The 23,101-nt window shown below is 38.4% G+C and overlaps 3 protein-coding genes across 3 annotated transcripts; 1 reads left to right on the top strand and 2 right to left on the bottom strand.

The window, feature by feature from the left end:
• Nucleotides 1-2: 2 nt before the first annotated feature.
• Nucleotides 3-15,152, bottom strand: LOC137955831 (protein pleiotropic regulatory locus 1). Its single transcript, XM_068802997.1, has 17 exons — nt 14,875-15,152; nt 14,749-14,773; nt 14,519-14,642; nt 13,101-13,182; nt 12,935-13,003; nt 12,374-12,458; nt 4,789-4,881; nt 3,695-3,758; nt 3,494-3,579; nt 3,304-3,405; nt 2,925-3,008; nt 2,042-2,102; nt 1,862-1,928; nt 1,650-1,727; nt 1,116-1,180; nt 447-524; nt 3-343 (listed from the first exon to the last, which is right to left on the bottom strand). Exons 1-17 carry the CDS (start codon nt 15,009-15,011, stop codon nt 171-173), a joined length of 1,473 nt encoding a protein of 490 aa, XP_068659098.1. The 5' UTR covers nt 15,012-15,152; the 3' UTR covers nt 3-170.
• Nucleotides 15,153-16,842: 1,690 nt separating this feature from the next.
• On the top strand, nt 16,843-17,484 carry LOC137955229 (protein DMP3). The gene has a single exon (XM_068802092.1). It carries the CDS (start codon nt 16,843-16,845, stop codon nt 17,482-17,484), a length of 642 nt encoding a protein of 213 aa, XP_068658193.1.
• A 158-nt stretch (nt 17,485-17,642) lies between these two features.
• LOC137957035 (probable arabinosyltransferase ARAD1) lies at nt 17,643-22,752 on the bottom strand. The gene is made up of 4 exons (XM_068804735.1): nt 22,733-22,752; nt 20,370-21,200; nt 19,162-19,418; nt 17,643-18,339 (listed from the first exon to the last, which is right to left on the bottom strand). The coding sequence occupies exons 2-4, from the start codon at nt 20,992-20,994 to the stop codon at nt 17,788-17,790; spliced, it is 1,434 nt and encodes a 477-aa protein (XP_068660836.1). The 5' UTR covers nt 20,995-21,200; nt 22,733-22,752; the 3' UTR covers nt 17,643-17,787.
• Nucleotides 22,753-23,101: the final 349 nt, after the last annotated feature.

A 23,101-nucleotide genomic window follows, 5' to 3' on the forward strand; every position in this document is an offset into this window, starting at 1 on the left:
CCTGAACACGATCAAAAGAGTAGCTGCATATTGCCAAATTAGTTGATGAGATGATTATAGAATATAATCAAGACAGATTATCGAGTTACACATTTCACATGTTAGTCATCGCATTCAGCATAATGAGAGCTTCAACCACCCAGAACTCAGGACCATGTCAAATGTAACTTCTAAAATCTACGGATGTCCTTGGGGGGCCTGAAGTTTAGAGGATGGGTTTGCTCTGTGGCTGTTTCATCTTCTTTCCACATCTTGATTGTTTTGTCCGCCTCACAAGTAACAAGCCGTGTACCAGTCATATCATATGAAAGGGCATAGATGGCAGCTTCACTGTCCAAGGAACCTGAATTAAAACAAAATAGAACAGATGAATTCAGCTTTAAGAAAAAATAAAAGGAAAAGCACAAAGAAGTAAACCACTCGGATAGTTATGACATCTATCCAACCTGGCTGAACAATAGTCTGAGCTTGCTGGAAGTTGTGGCCACTTTTCCAATCCCAAAACCATAGGCTTCCATTGTCTCCTTCAAGAAAACAAAAATGGCACCAAATGTCAATGAGCTTTTTTTTTTCTTACCATTCCCAACAACTATGATGTCTTGAAACATGCCTCAGGTTCTACCAAATTCTACCCAAAAGGAAAAAAGAAAACACTCCAGAAAATGATCAACGGTGGCAACTGTGGTGTCAATAGGATAAGGAAACCGGGGATTAGCTTGCACAAAATGACAGTGATTTCCTTTTGGTTTACACTCCAGAAAACAATCCACGGTGGCAACTGTGGTGTAAATGAGATAAGGAAACCTGTGATTAACTCCACTTGGAACTGCAACTGTTGATAAGAACGCACTTAGAATTTCGTTTTTTCTTCATAAATGTAGGAGGTGCATACGGAGTAAAGCATGTAAGTATTCTCATTTACTTAGCCACCATGCTTAGAAAGTCCCCGTTAAACCAATGGGAACTCTAAAATGATAAAAGTGGCAAAAAGAGCTACTCAGAAGTTACTTGAAGTAAAAGGAACTCAAACATCAAAGGACTAACAAATAGAATTTATCTTCAATTAAAAATATATTTCAATCTATATTTACTCATCTCTACTAATTCAAGCTTACCTGCTGTTGCCACCACTCCATCCTCATTGACTGCCATTGCATTTATGATTGATTTCTGCTGAGAGCTGTTCCAGAGATACAAGACATCAGCCAATGAAACATAAGAAGACAATATAAAAAATTCCAAGCCTGTCTCCATTATCAGCAATTGTGAGAAACCATCATCTGCTACACAGATTAAAACCACATTTATCCACAGTATTTAAACATTTGCATATGCTTTTCCACATTTATCATCCATGATAGTTCTCTCCATCCCCTACGAAAGAGAAACCCTATTGTTTGAAAGCCATCGATCCAACATTCAACTTTCTCTCAATCTGCCATTTATTGGGTAGAGAGATCCCCTCTAGCTATTGGATTGACTTTGGGGACTTCTACCTTTCAAAGTAACCAACAGGACCAATTGATATTTGAAGAGCTTTACACAATCACAAAATTGAAATAATCCATCATTGTGTTTCAAATATGAAAGTTGGAAAGTGAGAGAAATAAAAAGGATGAACCAAGTTTTCCCCTGAACAAAAAACTTACAGCATATTGTGCAAAAAATCTCCTCTTGGAAGAGTGAATTTCTTAATGTTGTCTGCTGATGCAGAGGCAAAGCTTTGTCTGACAAAAACAATATACACATTTTCAGATACAAGGAACAAGAGAGCTAATATCAAGTACTGAATGTAACTACCAAAGAATATCGAATTGAAAAAAACAGTGAATTTTCCACAGGATGGCACTAAAATACATACTCTTTCGGGTGCATAGCCATTGCTCTAACAGATTTCTTGTGATTAGTAAGGGTCAGCATTGACTTTCCTGCAATAACACAGAAACTGTCATAATAAATAAACTCAACCTGTAGCTTTCATGTAAGGGAATCAGATACAAAACAATGGGAAATAAAGAGTAAAGGTGACAATAGAACATACCAGCTTTAAGATCCCAAAATTTTATAGTCGTGTCATGTGATCCAGTCACAACTTGAGGATCCTGAAACCAGTTAAGCACTATAGTTAAGATGGGTTACAATAACAGAAAGTGTTAGAATTTCATTTGCTCCACCGAGTCATATGCCAATAAAGCACAATGTTTCTTCAAAATGTGCATAAAAGCTGCATGATAGAAAAAATGCTACTTTTAAGGGAAATCAATTCCTATTCCAACTCTCTTTTTTAATAGAGACATATCAGTCTTATTTGCATGAACGGAAGAAAAAAAATCATTTTCTAACACACTAACTGTACCGACTAAAATCTGAATGAATAATTAAATGTAAGATCAATATCGCACAGAAGCCCAACAAAGACAATTTGCACCATGAAAGACATCTCACCCCATCCCCTAGCTGACTTTTTTTATGCCTGCCTCCTGGTTTTATCAAACCAACTAAGGCAGTTCCTCAAAGGGAAAGCCCATGTGGGATCACTGAACCTTAAAAATGAGTTGAGTTTCTCAGGTACTCCACTCTCTTCATCTATTGACAGATGTTACTGTTAACTCCAACTTGAAGCATATGATAATACATAATTGCACAGTCCATCTTACTACTCTTTATTCTCTCGCCAGAAGTCAAGTTTATTCTGCCATCTCTATCCACTTCTTATCATTCTCCTACTAGGGTTTGAGTCTAATATGAGAATGAAAATTTCAGATTCTGTGCTCTACTGCTCCTTTTTTTAAATCCATAAAAGAAAAAAACTTGTTAAAAAATAAAAAAATCTTTGTTTTACAAAAAGCATACAGACTTTTAATAAAAACAAACAAACTACCCAAAAAGCATTATTATTTCCTTGTCAAAGGGAAATTCCATACCGTAGGTCGAGTGAAGACAGAACAAACTGTATTGTCATGTCCTGACAGAGCAAAAATCTGTGTCTTAGTACGAATATCCCAGACCTGAGCAAGTAATGATATAGAGTCATTAGAAAGCAAGAAATTTTTTCCCAAATGTCTAAAACTCAAATAGAACTCTTAAACAGTCTATCTTACAAAGTAGACCTGCTTGGGTTGACTTTTCAAGTTTTTTTTTTCTCCTTTTGAGAAAACAAGCAAGGGAAACAAGTTTAGGAGTGGGTTTCTCCAGAGGGAAGGGGGAGCAAAAAGTCAAAAACAGTATAAGAGAAGTAAAAACTCATGTTCCACAATTTAAAAAGTGTATCACTGATACACCCAATAAATAAAAGAGTCTCACCCGACACACTGAATCACGACCTCCAGTGAATAAAATGTCAATAGTAGGGTGAAGAGCTAAGCAATAAACACCACTTAAGTGTCCATGGTATGACCTTATAACCTGTATGAAAACGACTTATCAAACTCAAAAACACTAAATTAATCAAAATTAGGTCAGCACTAATCCATCTCACATCAACGCAATGTACCTTGTTCTGCTCCAGGTCCCAACATTTAACTTGTTTGTCATCACCAGCAGAGAACATGTAGGTGTATCTAGGGTGCACTGCAAGGCCTGCATATGGCACACATATTGATTGTCAACTCAGGATGACTAGAACGTAAATAGAGGAATTATCATTGATAGGAAACAACAAATTACTCATTTACTGGAGAAAAAAAAAACTTACCGCGTACCTGCTCGATGTGTCCTGTTAAGGTTAGCTTCAGCTTTCCACTTGCCACATCCCATATCTTGTAATTAAAATCAGTAAAGAAAAGGAGCAGACAACTAGTAAGACATAAGGAAAGGATGACGAATCGTAAAATTGTAAATGTGCATAAATATTGGTGCTCCTTGGGAAACAAAGCAAATCCACATTTCTTTTTTTCCTGAATATTGGCTACACAAGCATACAAAATAAACCCCACCCATGGGACTTGAAACCAACACTCAATGTAACTCCAGTGTGGCCATAAGGCTCAATCAACAAATACCAAGAAGGTTTCGGGGGGGCGGTGGAGGTAGACACCTTTACAAACCATTGTTAAAGAATAAGTCCCATGTATATCAGTGAGTATAAAGGTCTTGAATTTATTAATTGGGAAATAGGTTTTCTATATTGGATAGTCATTTTGGGAAGGACCTTGGACTCAACTTCACATGGTATCAGAGCAAGTATTCATATGTAGGCCTCCACCCAAATTATCCACATGTAGAGCCACAAAAGAAGGCATACACGTGAGGGAGAGTGTTAAGGAATAAGTCTCACATATAATAGTGAGTACAAAGGTCTTGAGTTTATTAGTTGGGAAATAGGTTTCCTAAGTTGGTTAGTCATTTTGGGATGGGCCTTAGACCCAACTTCACCACCATAAATAATCATGTATTCTCCTTGTGCTAGAAAATTGATTCATTTGTATGACTACCTTAGGAAGGAAAAGAAAAACAAGATTGCACGTTGTACATGGTCAAAGAGCAACATGCAGACTTTTGGACCTTACAAGCTTAACAACACAAGAAACCTGCAGATTGATATGATTAGCTGATATTACTTAATTTGACAAGCCAAATTGCTAAATTGGATCACTGCCTGATTTAAATTTTTACCATCCTTAACAGGATTCAGGAACTATCAAATAGTAAACTAAGTATGTTACAGCAATATAAGAACTTAAGGATAGAGATCTCGATCTAAAACCAGGAAAATAGTCCATGCACCTGAAATTTTCTGCAAGCAATTCTTTTCACATTAATGGAACTGAGCTTATGTTATGCAAGTACCTTGATTGTGCGATCAGCAGATCCAGTGCAGAACCATGAATTACTCGAATCAAATGCAATGGATCTAACCCATCCCAAATGCCCGCTGATGACCTACAATTATTTTTGCAAAAAAAAAAAAAAAAAGTAATGTTAGACACATGAATGATCTGAAATAATCTCAAATAAAGCCCACAAAGACAGAAGTTACATGTAATGTTATAAAACCTGAACCTTACTGGCAAGTTGAACCGAGTTCAACCAGACCCAGTCTCTCGTCCAAGTCATATACTCATAAAATCTGAAGGAAGCTCAAAACCTGGTTGACCTGGCCAGTTTCCTGCTTAAACCACTGAACCAGGTGGGCAAGCTAGTCAGTGGATCAAGCACAACAAGAGGGGAAGGAAGCATCACCTCCCCGCTTTCTCTTTCGGCAACTGCTAGGGAGGAGCCCTCATCAACACCAGAAAAAGGGAGGGGAGACCTCCCCACCCTCTCTTCCTCAGAAGACATGGGAGGGGTCTACTGCCCTCCCTGCCATCATACCATAGTAAGGAGGGCGACAGACCCCTACCTTGTCACAGAAACAAAATGGGGAAGGGAGCAGATCATTTTTTATCTTTTTTCTTTATTTTTTTGTAACAATGATGTCACAATTATGTCATCCTAGACCAACCAGCAGTGAAACCTGGTTGACCTAGGTTCAGCCAGACCTGATCACTTCTCCAGGTCAGTTTTGTAATATGGATTATACCACTAATATCAAACAACATTAATAAAAAAAAAAAGGTAAAGCTAACAGATCAAATTAAAAAAAAACTAATAGTTGATCAAGTCACACTCCAATGAGGCCTCAGGGTTGACTTCTCTATTAATAACTCACTTAAGTGAAAACAAAGTGAAAGGTATAAAAATGCCCATCTACACTAGAATTCCCATATCTCCATGTATACATTTCAGAATTTAATGAAAAATGAAATATAAAGCTCCTATAAACATCTGAGCTTACTACTACCTTAGAGGGACAATCTGACATATGTAAAATTACCAAATACCCTTCTTCGCATAATTCAACACTTTCACTCAAATGAGAGTGTGCATATCATAAAGCTCCAGCTTGTTACAAAAACTCTCAAAATTATGCATTCCTAATGTTTTTGTGAACATATCACCAAGCAGCTCAGCACATCAAACATATGGATTGACTATAGCTCCGCTCATTAATGCATCTCAGATAAAATGACAATCTACTTCAACGTGCTTAATTTTTTCATGAAACATTGGATTCTTCACGATGAATATAGCTGCTTATTTATCACGTAACATAGTATGGAACATAGGATCCTTAGTTGGAAACCTTAAATCCTACAACACGAACCTTTGCACAATAGCTCACTCACTATATGCACCATAGCCCTAGATTATGCTTCCACACTCGAGGGAGTAACAACATAACTAAATTACCTCCAACAAATATACAACAAGCAATAGTAAACTTCCAATCTAGCTTAGATCTTGCATAGTCAGCATCTGAAAATCCCTCAATCTGTAAATAACCACATGGTTCATATAGTAAGCCTTTTCTAGGTGCTCCTTTTAAATAATTCAATATTCTATATGCTGCCTCCAAATAAATTTTCCATGGATGCTTCACAAATTGACTAACAACAGTGACAACAAATGGTATATCGAGCCGTGTAACGTAGCATAAATAAGCTTGCCAACTAGCCTCTTGTATATGGTCTTGTCTTGAGCTTGGCTAATGTTATCATCATTTAGAATGAGGTTCACTTTCATAGGTGTCTCTACAAATTTTGCTCCCAACAAACCATACTCTTGCAACATGTCAGTTAGATATTTCCATTGAGTCAAAACTATGCCTATTTTACTTCTTGTTACCTCAATTCCTTGAAAATGCTTAAAGAACCCAAATCTTTGGTTTGAAAATGTTTGGTCAGACGCTCTTTTACTTCTTCAATACCCTTAGTATCACTTCCTAACAAATCATCTTCATACACAATTAATATACAACTCAAGAATTTCACCTTAAAACAAATAACAAGGGGTCATGGTGAGTTCTATGAAATCCCAGGAACATAACCATTTTATTGAACTTATCAAAACACACTCTAGGCTCTATTCAAGGCCATAAATAGCCTTGTTAAGTCTACAAACTTCATTTCAAAAAAAAAGTCTACAAACTTTCCCGACTTCCCCCTAAGCAATACACCCAAGAGGTTTCTCTATGTACACATCTTCTTCCAATTCCCCATACAAGGGCCATCCTTTTGTCACCGCAATAGATATTAAAATCTAAACAGGAGTCAATCTTGCTACATATGAGAAAGTTTTAAAACATCTACACCATACGTTTGAGTGTACCCCTTTGCCACAGGTCTTACCTCATACCTCTCAATAGATCATCAACATTATATTTTACCATATAGACCCAATGACACATAATAGCATCAAGAAGATCACACAAGGTCCAAGTGTGTCTAGTGATCAATACATCCAACTCCACATCCATTATCTGCTTCCATTCAGAACAAATAATCCTTTCTCTACTGATGAAGGAATAATCCAAGAAGATAGGGACAAAGTGAAGGTTTTGAAAGAACCAGACATTGACTTGAAGGACACAGATTTAAAAATAGGATGTTGAGTACAAGTATGCACACCCTTACAAACAGCAATAGTGAAGGTCCAAACCACTTACCTTAGGAACCATCGACGAAGAGCAAACTAGCAAGAGTAGAGAGGAAGAAGCTTTGGCTGGCATTTTTGGAGTCTTTTTTGTTGTTTAACCTACATTGGTTTCAGCTTTGTAGATATGGCGCTAGGAACATCTTTCATTGGAATAGGAACGACAATATCAACATCAAGTTACACAGGGGTGATAACTTTAGCATTCTGAAAAATATGGAACATTTTCAAAGAATGTGACATCTACAAATATATGTCTTTCGTGCTAAAGGACAATGGCACGCGTACCTTTTTTTTTGTACAAGAAACAAACATATGCTAAGACTTGGTAATAATTTTTTATTAGATGAACCAAATACATGGACATAGCATATGGACAAAAAGCTCGAGGATAGAGAGAGAATAACCCACAACTGGGTTTAAGAATCTAGAGTGGGACTTCCCCCCAAGGACTAGTGAAGGCATTTGGTTTATAAGAGATGAAAATGAAGAAGAAAAACTTCTTATAGAATGTTCGTAAATCACAACTACAATGGCTACAATATATACAACATAGGATGATGAATAAAAAGAAATTTGATTATTCCTAGAGCTAATCTAGCCTCTAATATGGGAGAATGAATTTGGACATATTACAACAATGAACCTGAATATATTTTAACAAGGAATCTAGACATATTTCAACACTCCCCTTCAAGTTGGTTTGTAAATGTTGGACATTCCCAGCTTGCCAAATAGGAAGTCAAATTGTTGTGAATGCAGACTCCTCGTGAAAATATTTGTCACCTGTTGATTGGTAGGAACAAATGGAATACACAGTACTCCTTCATCTAACTTCTCTTTGATAAATTGCCGACCAATCTCAATGTGCTTTGTCTTGTTATGTTGTACTGGATTACGGGAAATGCTAATAGCTGTCTTGATATCTGAGTATAACTTCATAGGTTGGTTGAACACAATCTTCAACTCGCTTAGAAGTTGTTTAATCCCCAGAAGATCACATATCCCTTGTGCAACAGCCCGAAACTCAGCTTTACTACTTCTAGTCATAATATTTTGCTTTTTGCTTCTCTAAGTCACTAGATTTCCTCCTGCAAAGGTGCAATATTTATATGTAAACTTCTTATCGTCTATACTTCCAGCCCAATCAACATCAATGAATGCTTCAACACATACATTGTCACTCTTCTTGAACAATGATCCTTTTTCCTAGAGTCTGTTTAAGATATCTGAGAATCCTATGAAAATGAAGAAGAAAAACTTCTTATACAATTTTCTTAAATCGCAACTACAATGGCTACAATATAAACAACATAGAATGATGAATAAAAGGAAAGTTGGTTAATTCCTAGAGCTAATCTAGTCTCTAATGTGGGAGGATGAATTTGGATATATTTCAACACTCTCCCTCAAGCTGGTTTATAAATGTTGAGCATTCCTAGCTTACAAATTATCTATGTGTATGAGTGCAAAGATAAGGAACATTTTCAAAGAACATGACATTTGCAAAGATATATGCCTTTCGTGTTAAAGGACAATGGCACTTGTACCTTTTTTTCTAGTACGAGAATATCCAAGAAACAAACATTTGACCGGTCTTGGTGACAATTTGTCATTAGATGAACCATATACATGGACATAGCAAACGAACCAAAAACTTGAGGACAAAGAGAAAATAACTCACAACTAGGTTTAAGAATTTGGAGTGGGACTTCCCCCCAAGGACTAATAAAGGCATTTGGTTAATAAGACAGTAGAACATAAGAATAGCATCACCCCAATAAGACTTTGGAGCCTGCATTTGGAAGAGTAAAGTTCATGCAATCTCTAGTAAATGACGTTCTTAAATTCGACTGTCTTGTTTTGTATGGAGTATATACACACAAAGACTGATGAATAATGTCATGAGATTGACAAAAGGAGTAAAATTTATTATTCATAACTAAAGTCCATTGTCAAAACAAAGAATGCAAAAAGAGACACCAAACTAATCGTTTATTTCACTATAAAACTTGAGGAATACATCAAATATTTCAGTTTTCTCTCTTAGAAGATACACCATATGGTCCTACTAAAATCATCAATAAAAGAGAAAAATATTGGAAACCAAAGATACTAAGGACCCAATAAGGACCCAATACATCAGAATAGACTATCTCAAATAAACGGGTACTACGATAATGTTGACATAATGGAAAGGATGGGCGATGATGCTTCCCAAGTTGACATGCTTCACATTGACCAAATAAAGTGGATGGCAGTTCTAGAAACATCTAATGTAACTTGGCTGGAGAGGGATGTCCTAGTCGTAAATGCTCTTGAAAGGGTGAAACACCTACATGAAGTATCGAAGAAGATTGCAATGGTGACCCCTCTAAGTGATAGAGCCTCTCTCTCACACACCCTAAACTAATCGTCCTCCTCATTTGGAGGTCATAAACAAGCAATAAGCAAGAACAAATGTTATTGAATAATTAAAAAATTAGTAATTTGACTAGCAAATAACAAGTTAACAGGGAATTTGGAGACAAACAAAACAAACTCCAAAGGCAAGGATGACAGGTTGAATTTTCCCTACTCCAATAACAAGTAAAGTAGAACCACCAACAAGAGTATCATGTTGAGGATGTACCTATTAAGATCATCAGCAAGGCTGAATTTTCCCTACTCCACAAATTAAGACTACTAAACATGGAGATACCTACCATATGAGCACCAAAATCAATAACCTATGACGTAACAAGAGACACATGGAAAGCAGACATATCTAAACTTGCCACGGTGGTTGTGGCTATGGCTGACGGTCATTCGACTATATAGATATGCTATATGAGGTCAATTGTGTCATCTTTTGTGCCAATTGCTGAAGTTCATTTACAGAACTTGGAATGATTCTCATAAGATGACTAGATGGGTTCGCACTACTTTTTGGAACACTTGAATTAGCCCAAGCAAGCTTACCGAACTAATCCTAGCACTTACCAAATAAATGATTATTTCGCCTGGAATGAACACACTTTCTATTAGTACTACTATCAGCATGTCCTCTACCACAACTATAGCCTTCTCTTCATCGGCCCCTATTACTCCTCCCACGTCCTTGAGGAGCCTCAGACCAATCCTATCCCGACCGTGTTGTAAGGGCAGCAACCTCTGCTTCCTTGTTAACCTTATTGCCTAGAGTAATCACTATCCTTTTAGTGCGAGCCGCTCTATTAAATGCCTTCTTCAATGTAGGCACATCATCATCAACCAATAATTGGCCCCAAATTGCTTCATAATCTAGGCCCAAACCATCCAAAAAACTTAGCCACATGATTTTGTCCTTCTTATTTTCGAAGTTCTTCCTCGTCTATAGTAAACGGATGGTAAACACTAATTTCATGTAATATACCATGCAACTCACCAAAATAGTCAGTAACAATTTTGTCCCCTCTTTTTAAGCTGAAGATTCTTGCATGGAGCTCATACACCTTGGAGAGACTGTTTTCCTAATCATAAATGGACTTGAGAGAAGTCCATATATCTTTCATTGTTTCACAGTTCATTACTTGATTCCGGAATCTAAGTTCCATGCTGTTCAAAAGCCAGATAACCTTTCCTCCGCTTCTCAATCATCATTTATAGGAGTAGGTGGGTCATCTTGGAGATATTTGGCCTCTTTTTTTCCTTGAAGTACATGTGGATGGATTTTGACCAGTTCAAATAATTATTTCCACTCAGCCCCTCTATGGTGTTCTAAATAGTCCTTACCATCCAAAATAACGAACTCCCTTGCAGGAGTAATGACTTGCCCTAAATATGCCATAGATAAACACAACTATCAAACAATTCCATAAGAACAGAAATTAATAAATTCTCACGGGAATTTTCACAAACACCAATAGGGCACTATACCTATGCAGGTATGTGAGGCACACAACAGACAAAAAATGTGATTGCCGAATTTCAATTAACCATGCAAATCTTTAATTGATTGATAAACAGGCTCACTTTAACACAAAAATACCCAAATCAAGTAGCAACCATGATGATGTCACCAATACTGGAGATGATGAAGGCATTGGTATAGGTCTAGTCATGGACACAGACCAGAGTATATAAAAATTCCACCATACAACCCTCTAGGGGCACTAAAAAATCATAAAAGTGCTGAACAGGCAGCACAAGCCATCAACCTTTAGGTGAAAAAGAAAACTAGCAGAAAACTAGAATAATTCCTTTCTTAGAAAGATCATAGACTCAAAAAGAAGTAAAATCCAGCATGAAACCCTCAATAATTGGATCTTATTGTGCTATTTCAAAAAAAAAAAAAAGAGATTAAAGAATAGAGAGAAAGAAGAAAGAAGATAGAAAAAAGAAGAGAGATGAGAGAAGGGTGCGGCAGCACGCATGCACACCAATGAGGCCTAGGGGTCGACCTCTCTCTATTAATAAATCGCTTAAGTGAAAAGAACCTAAATGCCCCATCTATACTCTCCTATATCTCCATGTATACACTTCAGAATTTAAGAAAATTTAAATACAAAGCTCCTATAAACTTCTGAGCTTACTACTAAAGAGGGAAAATCTGATTACATGTAAATTACCAAAATATCCTTCTTACATAATGCAGCATTTTATTATAATATGAACATGTAGAACCACTACCAGAAAAATAAATATATAAATAATAAAACAAAAGAAGCTTTTGTTGTTGTTGTTTTTTTTTTTTGGGGGGGGGGACAACTTTAATTGCTTCTTGACCCTTACTAATTAGTAAGTACTGCATTCAAAAAAAGAATTAGTAAGTATAATATGCAAACTTAGACAGTCATACAAAGATTACTCTTAATAAAAAGAACGGTATAACATACAAAAAGATCTCATAAGAAAAGTGAAACAGCAAAATATGTCATACTCGGTAATTCTTCCAAGGACGATGCCATTCTGGGCGGGGCCATTTACTTGGTATTCTTTCCATAAGAGCAAAAGTTGACTGAAACCTGGACAGGATAAAAGAATTTAACAAAAAAACAAAAGAAGAAGTTAGAAAAAAAGATGAACATATTTTACTAATTAGACAAGATAAAATCCTAAGGCCACAAAGACCGACTCCTAATATCATCAAATTCTGCTCAAGGCAACATTGATGGGCTCCTTGTATGGCCAAAATACTTGAAATTACATTTGTCTTATGGAGGAGCCCAAATTCAAGACCTCTTTTGGAAGAATTTAAAACCTGAGTCCCTTAGTTGTAAAAACCCTAAATTAAACAATAATTAGCTTTAACTTTTAATTTACATTGTAGCTGCACCTTTTCCTCGTGAACTCAATATTAATTAATTGAACAAAAAAAGAGATTTTCTAATCGTACATTTGACTAACTTGAATAAACAAACAAGTTAAAAGAAATGATTCCTGAATAACATAGCCCAATAAGATATACATTATGGCCTCAAAACAGAAAAAAGATGCAAACCTTTCCGAAGATCCAGGTGTAGAAACAAGAGCCCCTGCAGAACTTCTGCTTGGACCACTTGTGTCATTTCTGACAAAACACAAAGCCATAAGTCGCAGGCAATGGAATCTGGCAAAGTTAGACAGAACAATCCAATGATTATCTAATACAAAAAGAGCACACATACAGTCCTTTAGGAAGTGCAGATGGTGCAACAACAATAGCATTTTGATTCCCACCCTTCTCTGAATCTGTAGGATCCTGACCACCTGTAAACTTCTTCTAGTAAGTACATATAAAGAAGCAACAAACAGAAGATAGTCCAATATATCCAAATTGATATATAAGAATAAGCCATCAAAGCTGAGTTCACATCAATTTCAGAAACAAAATTTTCATGAAATGCTTGACTTTTTTTTCTACATGGAAATACTAGAAAGATCAAAAACCATCCTTAAGTTGAAACCTGACCATTTCTTACCCAGCAGAAAAAAAACCATATTGGTTGTACAAACGTCATTTTACCCCTAATGGCAACAAAGCTACAAGCATACCAACCAGACTCATGAACTCTCTGCTATGCATAACCTTGTCTTCGTGACTACATAGCACAGGGACCATTGAAGGAAGTGCTTTACTTAAGGAATGTTAAGACAAGTGAATTTGGCAATTCATGCATTGGAGGATTTCATGCTAACACAAAAAATAATTAATCAATTAATTAATTACTTATGCTGTCAAGGATATACTTGGTCAAAAGGAGTTCAGGACTGAGAAAATAGATCAATGTAAGCAGGAAAATAGAACTTTGAGGTTTGGGCAGCAAAATTAAGGACTAAAAGGTTACAAGTAAAATTGAACATTAGTTCCAGATGAAACTCGATTCAGGTTTTCAAATATATAAAAGAAAGACAAGATGTGGGGCTCCTAGGATAGATTATAAAAAAGAGTTTTTAGAAAGTCTTAATTAGTACATTATTTAGCTGTTGATATGCAGGCAAAGTCTAGACTTACATTTTTTTAAACAATAGTGCAAACTCTATATACTGTGTACCCCAACAAGTATGATATTGATCTCTAGCTACATGTTCCAGTGTAACCAATTATAGAGTGGATAACAGCTGACAAACTCCAAATTTAATTATTTTTTTAGTAAACAAACACCAAATCAACATTGCAATCGATTATTTTCAATTCCACTCCTCACAAATCATATGCCACAGATTGACTAATGAGTTGCTAGTTCCATATTAAATAAATATTCAGGATTTACTTGAACTCATATTTATTAACTGTGTTTGCTGAACTTAAATGAAAACCTTAGATTTTCCATCCAGGAAGAATCAAGCTATAACAGGAACTTTGCACACTTCAAGAAAGATGAAGTGGGTCCATAATCTAAATAGAGGATTTACCATCGATATCAGATTCAATCAAGCTACCCAAACAGCAGATGTAACACATTTATTTTGGGGAAAATCTACCAGAACAAAGCAAAAGGTGATTAAAAGCAACTAAACACGGCTTAATGAAATATCAAAGTGTTTTTTTTGGAACGACAATTAGAAAAATACATGTCACCATAAAAGAAAATAAAAGAAGTACCTGGAAGAGCCAGTAATTGAGAAGAAGAGGAAGCTTGGCCAGCTTCACCTTGAGAACTCGCATTGGGATTAGATTGATTGGGTTGGGAGGACACGTTTAAAACTGCCTCATACTCGGCATGCAACTATGCAAAAAAACGTTGAAATGATAAAGGGAAATATTAGCATATGCCATAAGCAATCCAAGTAAAAATAATAAAAATGGAAATAATTTACAAAGAACGATTAAACCTTATAACTGGTCCTTATTTCCTTGCTGCAAGACCAAATAGAAAAAGGAATTTGTTAGTAATTATTAACCTGAAGAGGTAGGGAAAAAGGGATATTTGAGAAAGGGGTTGATTTGAGTTTTGTTACCTTTTCGGATCAGAAGGCGCAGAGAGGTCGTGAACGGGAGAGAAGAGGTCAAGAGATCGTTTAAGAGACTTGAAGCTCAGCTTCTTGAGGGACTGGGGCTCCACCGGCTCCGACAGCGTCGCCATTGTCCCGGGCATCTCTCAGACCACTCACTTCCCCCACTCGTTTTGAGCCTGGCCGGTTTTGCCTCCGCGATGGTTAACGGACGCTCAGTAATCAGTAGCCTTTGAGCTTCGCGCTATGGGAGAGAGCGCCTCCGCCAACATAACTGAGCGGAAACTTACAAACTCCTATTTAACCATCATCTAATTCCTAGCAATCAAAGACCATGAAAACCTTACCGGATTGACACCAAGGTTTTGCGACTCGCCGGGTCGACCCGGATACGAGAAGGATGAATCGAGTTACGAGTCAAACTTGTCCCTTTTAGGGATTTTTTGCGAGTTCCCTGACTCGTTTCAAATCGGATGACACAACCTGACTCAGATAAACTATGGACCGAGTCAGTCGTAGTATGCTGTTCAGCGTAAATAAAATCTAGTGGTGAATTGGAGGATAAAACCATCATACATACATATATATATACATACATACATATTTTCTTCTTTTGTCTCCACTTTCTATGTTCCAAACACAGCCTAAAGGTCATCATATATTTATTGGATCTATATTTAAGCATTTATCTAGATCAACAGAGTTTGGTTGAGACTCCATATAGCTTAGTCTTATTTTACAGGTAAAACTGGTAGGAATGTGGAAACTTTGAAATGCCCATGATCCATTTCTGCACTAGGGAAGAGATAGTTCCACTTTCCGATGGGAAAACTTTTACGGCTCTGTATATGATTTTTTTGCCCTCAAGAGGATCTCTCTTTTCTCTCGAGAAAATATTATATCTTAAGCTTAAAGCTAAAGATTGAGTGAAGTAATTCTCCCGCTTCCCCTCTTCATTCATTCAGTTTTGTTCACCTCTCTAGAGAAACCTAACTCTCCAATATTCATGTTATTTGTTTGCGTTTTGCATCTTTTACATTTTGTTCATTTAAAGAAAAAAATTTCTTCAAATTACTGTTAGTAATGATCTTGGTCAACCCATCTTGGGAGAAGATTCACATGACGAAACAATTCAATCACAACTCGAACACCTGCCTGGAGCAGTCGCCACAGCAAGACCAACTCCTTTCTCATTTTTTTTCTCCAAGAAATCGTGCGTAAATAGCTCCCTTTTACCTTCCACAGGCTATGACCATGGACTGTCTCTAATCTAAACCAAATTTCCAACGAATAACTGAATATGATCAGTTTTCTTTTTGTGTCACGCGTCAAAATTATTCCAACACGAAATCACTCCAGACCCAGCGTTTCTTGGTCGCGAACCGCCCCTCTTGTCCGAGAAAAGAAGCCACTGGTAATTTGATATAAACGTCTTCTATTAGTCTTTCGTCTTTCGTATCTCATCATTAAAGACACGAGTACAATTCCTCCAAAATCGGTTTTAATCAAACGTGTTAGTGTCAAATGCGTGATGAAGCAGTGTTTGTTAAACTGTTAACTTTTTCCGAGTTTGGTTTGATGCAGTCAAATCACCTCGTGAGTTGGTTAACTGGATTCAGACGGAGAAAATAAGCATTTTTCAGAGATCAATACCTTGACGATTCAGATAACCCGAGGTGGCTCAAGGAAACAAGCTACCCCAGGAAGGAAGGAAGGAAGAAGCATCAGGGACTTGAATAAGCAAGGGGCTGCTGCTGCAAGGAAATGGTCAGGTCAACCTCCTCAGAAAATTTGAAAAAATCCCAGGTTGGTTGAAGAAGCTTCACCTTATAAGATAAGCGAATTCTTGCCTCTGTCTTTCCATGTCTTCTTACCTTCCTTCATCTCCTTCCAAGTCTGTTCCACCTGCAACTTCTCTTCAGAATTGAGCAGCCCAGTTTATATTTCCATCATCGTATTCTCGAATAGAAGAAAATGTCTCTGAGGACAAGAACCAAGAGCAAGAAGGATGGAACAACGGCAGAACAAGAAGCTGTCTCTCCACCCCAGATAGCTCTATCGTCTCCTTCCCTTTCGCAACGAGCCATCTCGCAGACTTTAGCCAGCACGGCCCATCTGGCCAATATCCTCCCCACGGGAACCCTTCTGGCTTTCCAGATCCTCACCCCAATCGTGTCCAACAACGGCAATTGTGATTCTGTCACCCGCCCCCTGACTCAACTGCTATTGCTAGGCCTGGCTGTTTCTTGTTTCCTAGCTTGTTTCACTGACAGCTTCCGCTCGCCGGACGGACAGTTGTACTATGGCTTTGCCACCCGAAATGGCATGTGGCTCTTCGACTACCCGACTACGGCAGCTACAAGTCTCCCAGATCTTTCCAAGTACAAAGCTAGACCCATCGATTGGGTCCATGCAGTCTTATCTGTTCTTGTGTTTGCTGTTGTGGCTCTCAAAGATAGGAACGTCTTGAATTGTTTCTATCCCATGCCTGGAAAGGAGACTCAAGAAGTTTTAAGTATCGTGCCTGTTGCAGTCGGACTCCTCTGCAGCCTGCTGTTTGTGGCTTTCCCAACCAGAAGGCACGGTATCGGTTATCCGGTTACAGCAGGCAAATGATGAGAATTCGTTATAGGAATGTAAGATAAGATTCTTTTCGGTTCTGAGTGTAGTGAAAAGTAGCTCTTTTCTTATCTTTTTTATGCTTTTTCAGATTCAAACAAATTGTTGCCAAAACTCATGCAGATCTTCCGATGCACTTTTTTTCTTTTCCATCCTTTTAGATAATGTCTTTATTACCAAATAATCAACCACCATATCGATTGACATGAACAAGAACACAACAAACAAGCAGTTCAAACGTCAAAATTCTACCGTTACAAAGCAAGAGTAGTAGGGGATCTAGAATGAAAAGAAAAATAATCAGGTACAGTGACAGCGAACAGGAACTGAAACACCTCGCGGCTTCCGTCTTTCTCGCGTGATTGCTTCCTTAATCAAAGGCACTTTTTGATATACCTTTCTCCATATATGGTTTACAGCACCATTGAGAGGAACAGGTCCAATACCGGCTGCATATCCGTTATCATACTGGAAAACAGGATGAACAAGAGCTATCTTCTGACGAAACACATCCTTCTGCTCTCTGGAGAAACTTTTGAGATAATTTATGAGCCAATTTGGCTTCAGAGCATCACTACTTGAGACAAATACAGAGAAATCCAGGTAGTCAATCATTCCTTCAAACGGAAACTCAATGTCATCACTAACAACTACAGGTATGCAAAGACTTTGAATGGCATCAAAAAGTCGACATGAAGTAGGTGTGTCCCCTGCTGGATGCAAGCAGAACTCTGAGCTTCGCATCCCTTCTATTGATTGCTCGCGCCCAGTGGCATTAGGAAATCCTTCTTCGATCATCACACCTGGCTGACCAAGCAGGAGATCCCACAGCTTCTCTCGAACCAGACCTCCCTGAGAACGGAAAACAAAATTAAATATCACAGTCTCATACCAGGAACTCAATCTGGGTAGTCAAAGTTTTAGCATTTCGAGTGCAAATAGGGGGCACCATTTTCTCACCTTCCCCTACACGTAAGAAATATCAATTTGTTATTTACAGCTAAATGAATTAACTGTTTGATGTAGTAAGCAGAGATCCTCTCAAGTGATTCAATTTAACTACTCAATGACTCCAGAAGCTCAAATTTCCTGCAGGATCAGCTTTTCATAAACCAAATTTCATAAAACACTGGTCTGAAACTTAAACGCACAACCATTGACCAAGTCAGGTTAGTCATGTCAATTGCCAGGTTGATTTGCCTCTAATTTTCTGGTTCACCTCATAGGCTTTCAGGAATTGTGGCTAGATGGTGGCACCTAGCTAATGGGTTGGGGCTTGGGACCAACATCTAGAAATACAACTCAGACTGGGCTGGGATCATCTCCCAGCCTACTTAGGGTATAAAGCATAAACCATTTCCCAATCTGCAACCCAACGAAAGTTCCATTCAGGCAATATTGCTCTAGCCCAATACCGTTGCTCTTCCGTGAAACCTATTTGGTTTGTTTTAATCTGATCTCAAGTTGCAATAGGAGCCCAACTTGCACTCCCACAGGGAAAGGATCCAAGGAAAATAGGCACTTGCTAGAAATTAATTTTTGCAATAACAGACAAATAGTGACCCACCTTTGCCCTGGGATCCTTGATGGATAGTTGGAATAGTTCCAACAAATCATACAAACTAGATAAAAATGAAACAAAAGTTACATCACCCAAAAGATGCAATCACTTACCCGATGCCTGTGCTTAGCCCCCTTGAAGTAAAGAAGGGTCTTTCTGAACTGAACATGCAACAAGGAAAGCTGGGGAAGCAGATGAGTGTAAGGGACAATGACATCTTTAAGCAGTGAAACCTGGGCGTGTTGTATCATACGTGTAGTATCACTACCATCTGATGTCTTGGTGTCAACCAGGTACCAACCACCAAAATCAACTACTAGCAGGATTGCTGGGGATATCTCAGCTCTAACATGCCACATTGCAACTGGGTCTGTCAAAGAACGCTTGAAGTTTTAACCAAACCTGACAACCCAGAGATTTGAATTATAAGATGGTAAAACTGAACGCTCTGATAGCAGTCAAAATAGCTTAAGAAATTATACAGTATGCGGTGCATATACTTTTCTAATCAATCACTTAACAAAGATATCAGAAGAACTTTCTTTCATAAAAGTTGAGTTGTTGATGTCCTTTGCTTATAATGCAATACAAGTTTGAAAATCTTTCTTTTCCTTTTCATCTTGTTACTTTTTGCTGAGTAACTAGGTGACTAGTGTGTATAGCCTCCTTCAAAGAAGTATTTAACTACACTAACAAGATAGAAAATTTTCATTTTGCAGGAAAAACAAGATATAAAACCCCAGCTGAAAAATGGAATACGATCAAATTCCAATCTTGCTTATGTTCCATCAAACCCATGAATCAGTGGATTTGCCTCTCCAGTGCTAGAAAGTCTAAATGAAGCATTATGCTATGTCAATTAGCAGAGCGGAACCACCTACTACTCGCTCTTTGCCACAGGAAAGACAAACAGGCGGAGTCAAAAGACCACAAAGGCAGATTGATCTAACTCATCGAACAATTAAACCGATTAGTGAAAAAACGATATTGTTGAAGAAAAATCAAGCAACGCCTTTTATAAAAGGAAAGGAAAGATAGAGGTCACTTGCCACCCAGCCACAACACCTCAAATACAAAAACATTGAAAACTAACTGCAATCAAAAGCAAGCAAAACGCGCTATGCAAAATGACGATAAGTGGAACAGAGGAAGTGGTGGCAATATCTATTCTGAGTGAAGGAACACAAGTAGGGATTACATAAGATTGAATAGGACCATAGGTATGCCACCCCGCGACATTAACAAATCGAAACACTAGAAACCTCTGTAGCTCACAAAAACTGCCAACAGTTCAATTATAATAAATAAAAAGACAGCTTACCGGTAAGTACAAAAACATGATCTCTACCACCAGAACGCTTCCATGCATCAGACCCTCTAACCAAATCCAGCACTTCCCTCTGCCGCTCATAATCCTTATTCCCTTCCTTCTTTCTGAACTTCCCTTTATCCATCCCTAGCTGTAACTCCGCACTAAGAGTCGCGAAGAACGGCACAAACACCACATCCGCATCTTCGTAACTCGCCACCCTCTTGGCGAACGAATTTCCTCGCAAACGCTCAGAGGTCATGAGATCCCCCAAGATCCAGTACTCCGCGCTGTATTGTTTAATTATGGGGTTATCGGGATATGGAGGGAAGTTGGGTTTTTGCTTGGATGAAGAGAGGAATTTACGAATGTGATTGTCAGCGTCGCTGCCGATCCGGGTATCGTTGGTTTGAGCCCAGTAGGCATCGAGGACGCCGTAATTGAGAGATCTAGGGAGTTCCGCGACGAAAACTTTAATGTAATTTTGGGAAACTTCTGAAACCAAAGAAGTTGAAGGGCTAGGACCAGTAGAGAATATGAAGAAGCGGGAGAGCGCCAGGACGCAGATGAGGGAAAAACATAGAAACAGAAACTGAATTGAGCAAGATTGAGCTATGCCCGTCCTAGGAGCAGCCATTGCTTGAATATCTGCAGATCTGTTCTTCTCCTACCAGGAAGTATATTGGCGAGGCAGAGTGAGTAAACGAGGTTACGAACCCGCTCAGGAGACTTTACAATTCTAATCCGTCGAGGAACTCGGTTTATGGGTTTGGTGATCCTCTCGCGATGCATTCATGTCGCCACATCGTTACGATTGGTCTGGACCGAGTCGCAGACAGTGCCCTGTTAGAGATCAATTCTTAAATGATAGTACCTTTAATAAGATCATTTACAGATAGGTTTTTCAAAAGATTGTTTTTCTTAAATTATTATTTTACAAAGTTTTATGTAAATACCTTCTCTAAGCTCCGTCCAGATTATGAACAATCAAGTGGCTACCGTAGTGTTATGAGACCTTTTGTTCCCACTAATAATAACACCAGTCTTTGGATTGAAGTTTGAAAGGTTCCCAGAAAGTTTATTATTGGAAACAATGGGTCAAAGCTGGTATCCCACCTGTAAATTCATTATTTGATAGGTCTAGAACTTCCAAATTCATCAACCCACTCAGCGTTGGAGGCAAGGAGCCATTGAAATGGTTCCCACCGAGGTTAATAGCTGCACTGAGATTTTATTCTTCCCGAGCTGAAGCACCAAAAGATTATTTGAATCACTTACAGCATCTGGTATTTGACCAGTTCATTTAAGTTTGAGACTCACAAGAGACTGCCAATTTCTTTTGGCACTGAACCTTGGAACCCATTCTGCCCAAGATCTAATAGCTGCAAGTTCTCGCAGTTACCTCGATTTGCTGGAATTGCCCCAGTCAGTCCATTCTCATCCACATCGAGATATATCAATTTTGAGAACTCACCAATCACTGGAGGAATAGACCCACCAAGAGAATTGAGGCTCAACCTCAGTCTAAGTAAGTTCGTGGAAATGTTCCCAGTAATTGGCCTTATTGGCCAAAATCAGGCAGGGGACCAGATAGCTCGTTCATAGTAAGATTAATCAACTTCAGCCCATCCAATCGACCACGGTTTGCTTAAAAAGTCACTCGAAAGAGAGGTAAACTGGTTCAAGGACAGGTTAAGTGACTGTAACGTATTAAGTTCACACACAAGGGACAGCAAAGCCGTGTCTGAAAGATCAAGTCGAGAGAGAGAGAAAGATGGGCAACACCGCCCTGCTCACACTTAACCCATTGCCAGAAGCAAGGATTGGAAGCCAAGGTCCCAATACGACGTTTCAATCAGACTAGCGAGCTTGTTCATGGTGGAGTTCTGATTTTGGTTGAGCTGACACCGAAAGAAAGAAATGTGAAGAAAGCAAAAGAGGGCAGCGAAGGCATAGCTACTCATTTCAGGAACCGGAGCTTACCTTCCACCATTCACCTGTGGAGACCAAGAATGTATTCACAGCAGCAGAGACGGGGTTGAACATACAGTAGGAAGAAGCAGGAGAGAGACGAGAGTCAGTGGTTGCGTTCCATGGGATTGTCGAACACTTTGAATTTCTAACGAACAGAGAGGCCTTTATGGCCTTTTTGACCGGACTGGTAACAGGAGAATGGTGGCCTTCCGGTCTCGAGTTTATCCGAAGATGGTTCCAGGGGATCCGTCGAGATTCAACTTGTCCGTTTGTTTTCTGGTCTGAGTTGCAGAAATTGCTCATCCTTTTTCGCATGTATGAAATATGAATGTATTCACCACAGAAGAGAAAATAAACTAAAATAAAATGAATTCCAGGTCAAGCCGATTTTCGGCACTTACGCAGTTTTAAGAAGCGGTGGCCGACTCTTCCGTAGTCACCACGACTGACATTGATGAGAGAAGACTGAAAACCGCAAACCGTGAACCGGTCGGTGACCACCAATAATAGCAAGACCTGGACATTAAGGTTAACCATGTTGGGTACGATACGAGTTTCCCATTTCCGACATCCTTTGCCAAAATGGAACTGCAAAACGACTTCAATGGTTCACTATGACCTGAAAGCTTTTTTTAAAAACAAAAAAGAAAAAACTAAATGTTCTTAAAAGTTCAATTTCTTCTTTGGCTATTTGAATGAAATTACTAATCCTGTCTGGAGTCTGATGACTTTCAGAACATTTTGAATCCTGTAATCCTGTTCCACATCAG

Source organism: Aristolochia californica, unplaced genomic scaffold, assembly GCF_029961685.1.
Source record: "Aristolochia californica isolate CCGP_79_NKW_82.1479 unplaced genomic scaffold, dmAriCali1.0.hap1 SCAF_2, whole genome shotgun sequence".
Taxonomy (NCBI): Eukaryota; Viridiplantae; Streptophyta; class Magnoliopsida; order Piperales; family Aristolochiaceae; genus Aristolochia; species Aristolochia californica.

What these genes read in the sequence shown, in the direction of transcription:
- LOC137955831 (XM_068802997.1), bottom strand. Translation starts at nt 15,011, where the DNA reads ATGCCCGGGACAATGGCGACGCTGTCGGAGCCGGTGGAGCCCCAGTCC. An exon ending in GGGACCTGGAGCAGAACAAG is followed by an intron (nt 3,406 to 3,493) that starts GTACATTGCGTT and finishes GTTTTCATACAG; the next exon opens with GTTATAAGGTCATACCATGG. An exon ending in TGGAGTGGTGGCAACAGCAG is followed by an intron (nt 525 to 1,115) that starts GTAAGCTTGAAT and finishes GTTTTCTTGAAG; the next exon opens with GAGACAATGGAAGCCTATGG.
- LOC137955229 (XM_068802092.1), top strand. Translation starts at nt 16,843, where the DNA reads ATGTCTCTGAGGACAAGAACCAAGAGCAAGAAGGATGGAACAACGGCA.
- LOC137957035 (XM_068804735.1), bottom strand. Translation starts at nt 20,994, where the DNA reads ATGGCTGCTCCTAGGACGGGCATAGCTCAATCTTGCTCAATTCAGTTT. An exon ending in TCATGTTTTTGTACTTACCG is followed by an intron (nt 19,419 to 20,369) that starts GTAAGCTGTCTT and finishes GTTCTTTGACAG; the next exon opens with ACCCAGTTGCAATGTGGCAT. An exon ending in GGGCTAAGCACAGGCATCGG is followed by an intron (nt 18,340 to 19,161) that starts GTAAGTGATTGC and finishes TTCCGTTCTCAG; the next exon opens with GGAGGTCTGGTTCGAGAGAA.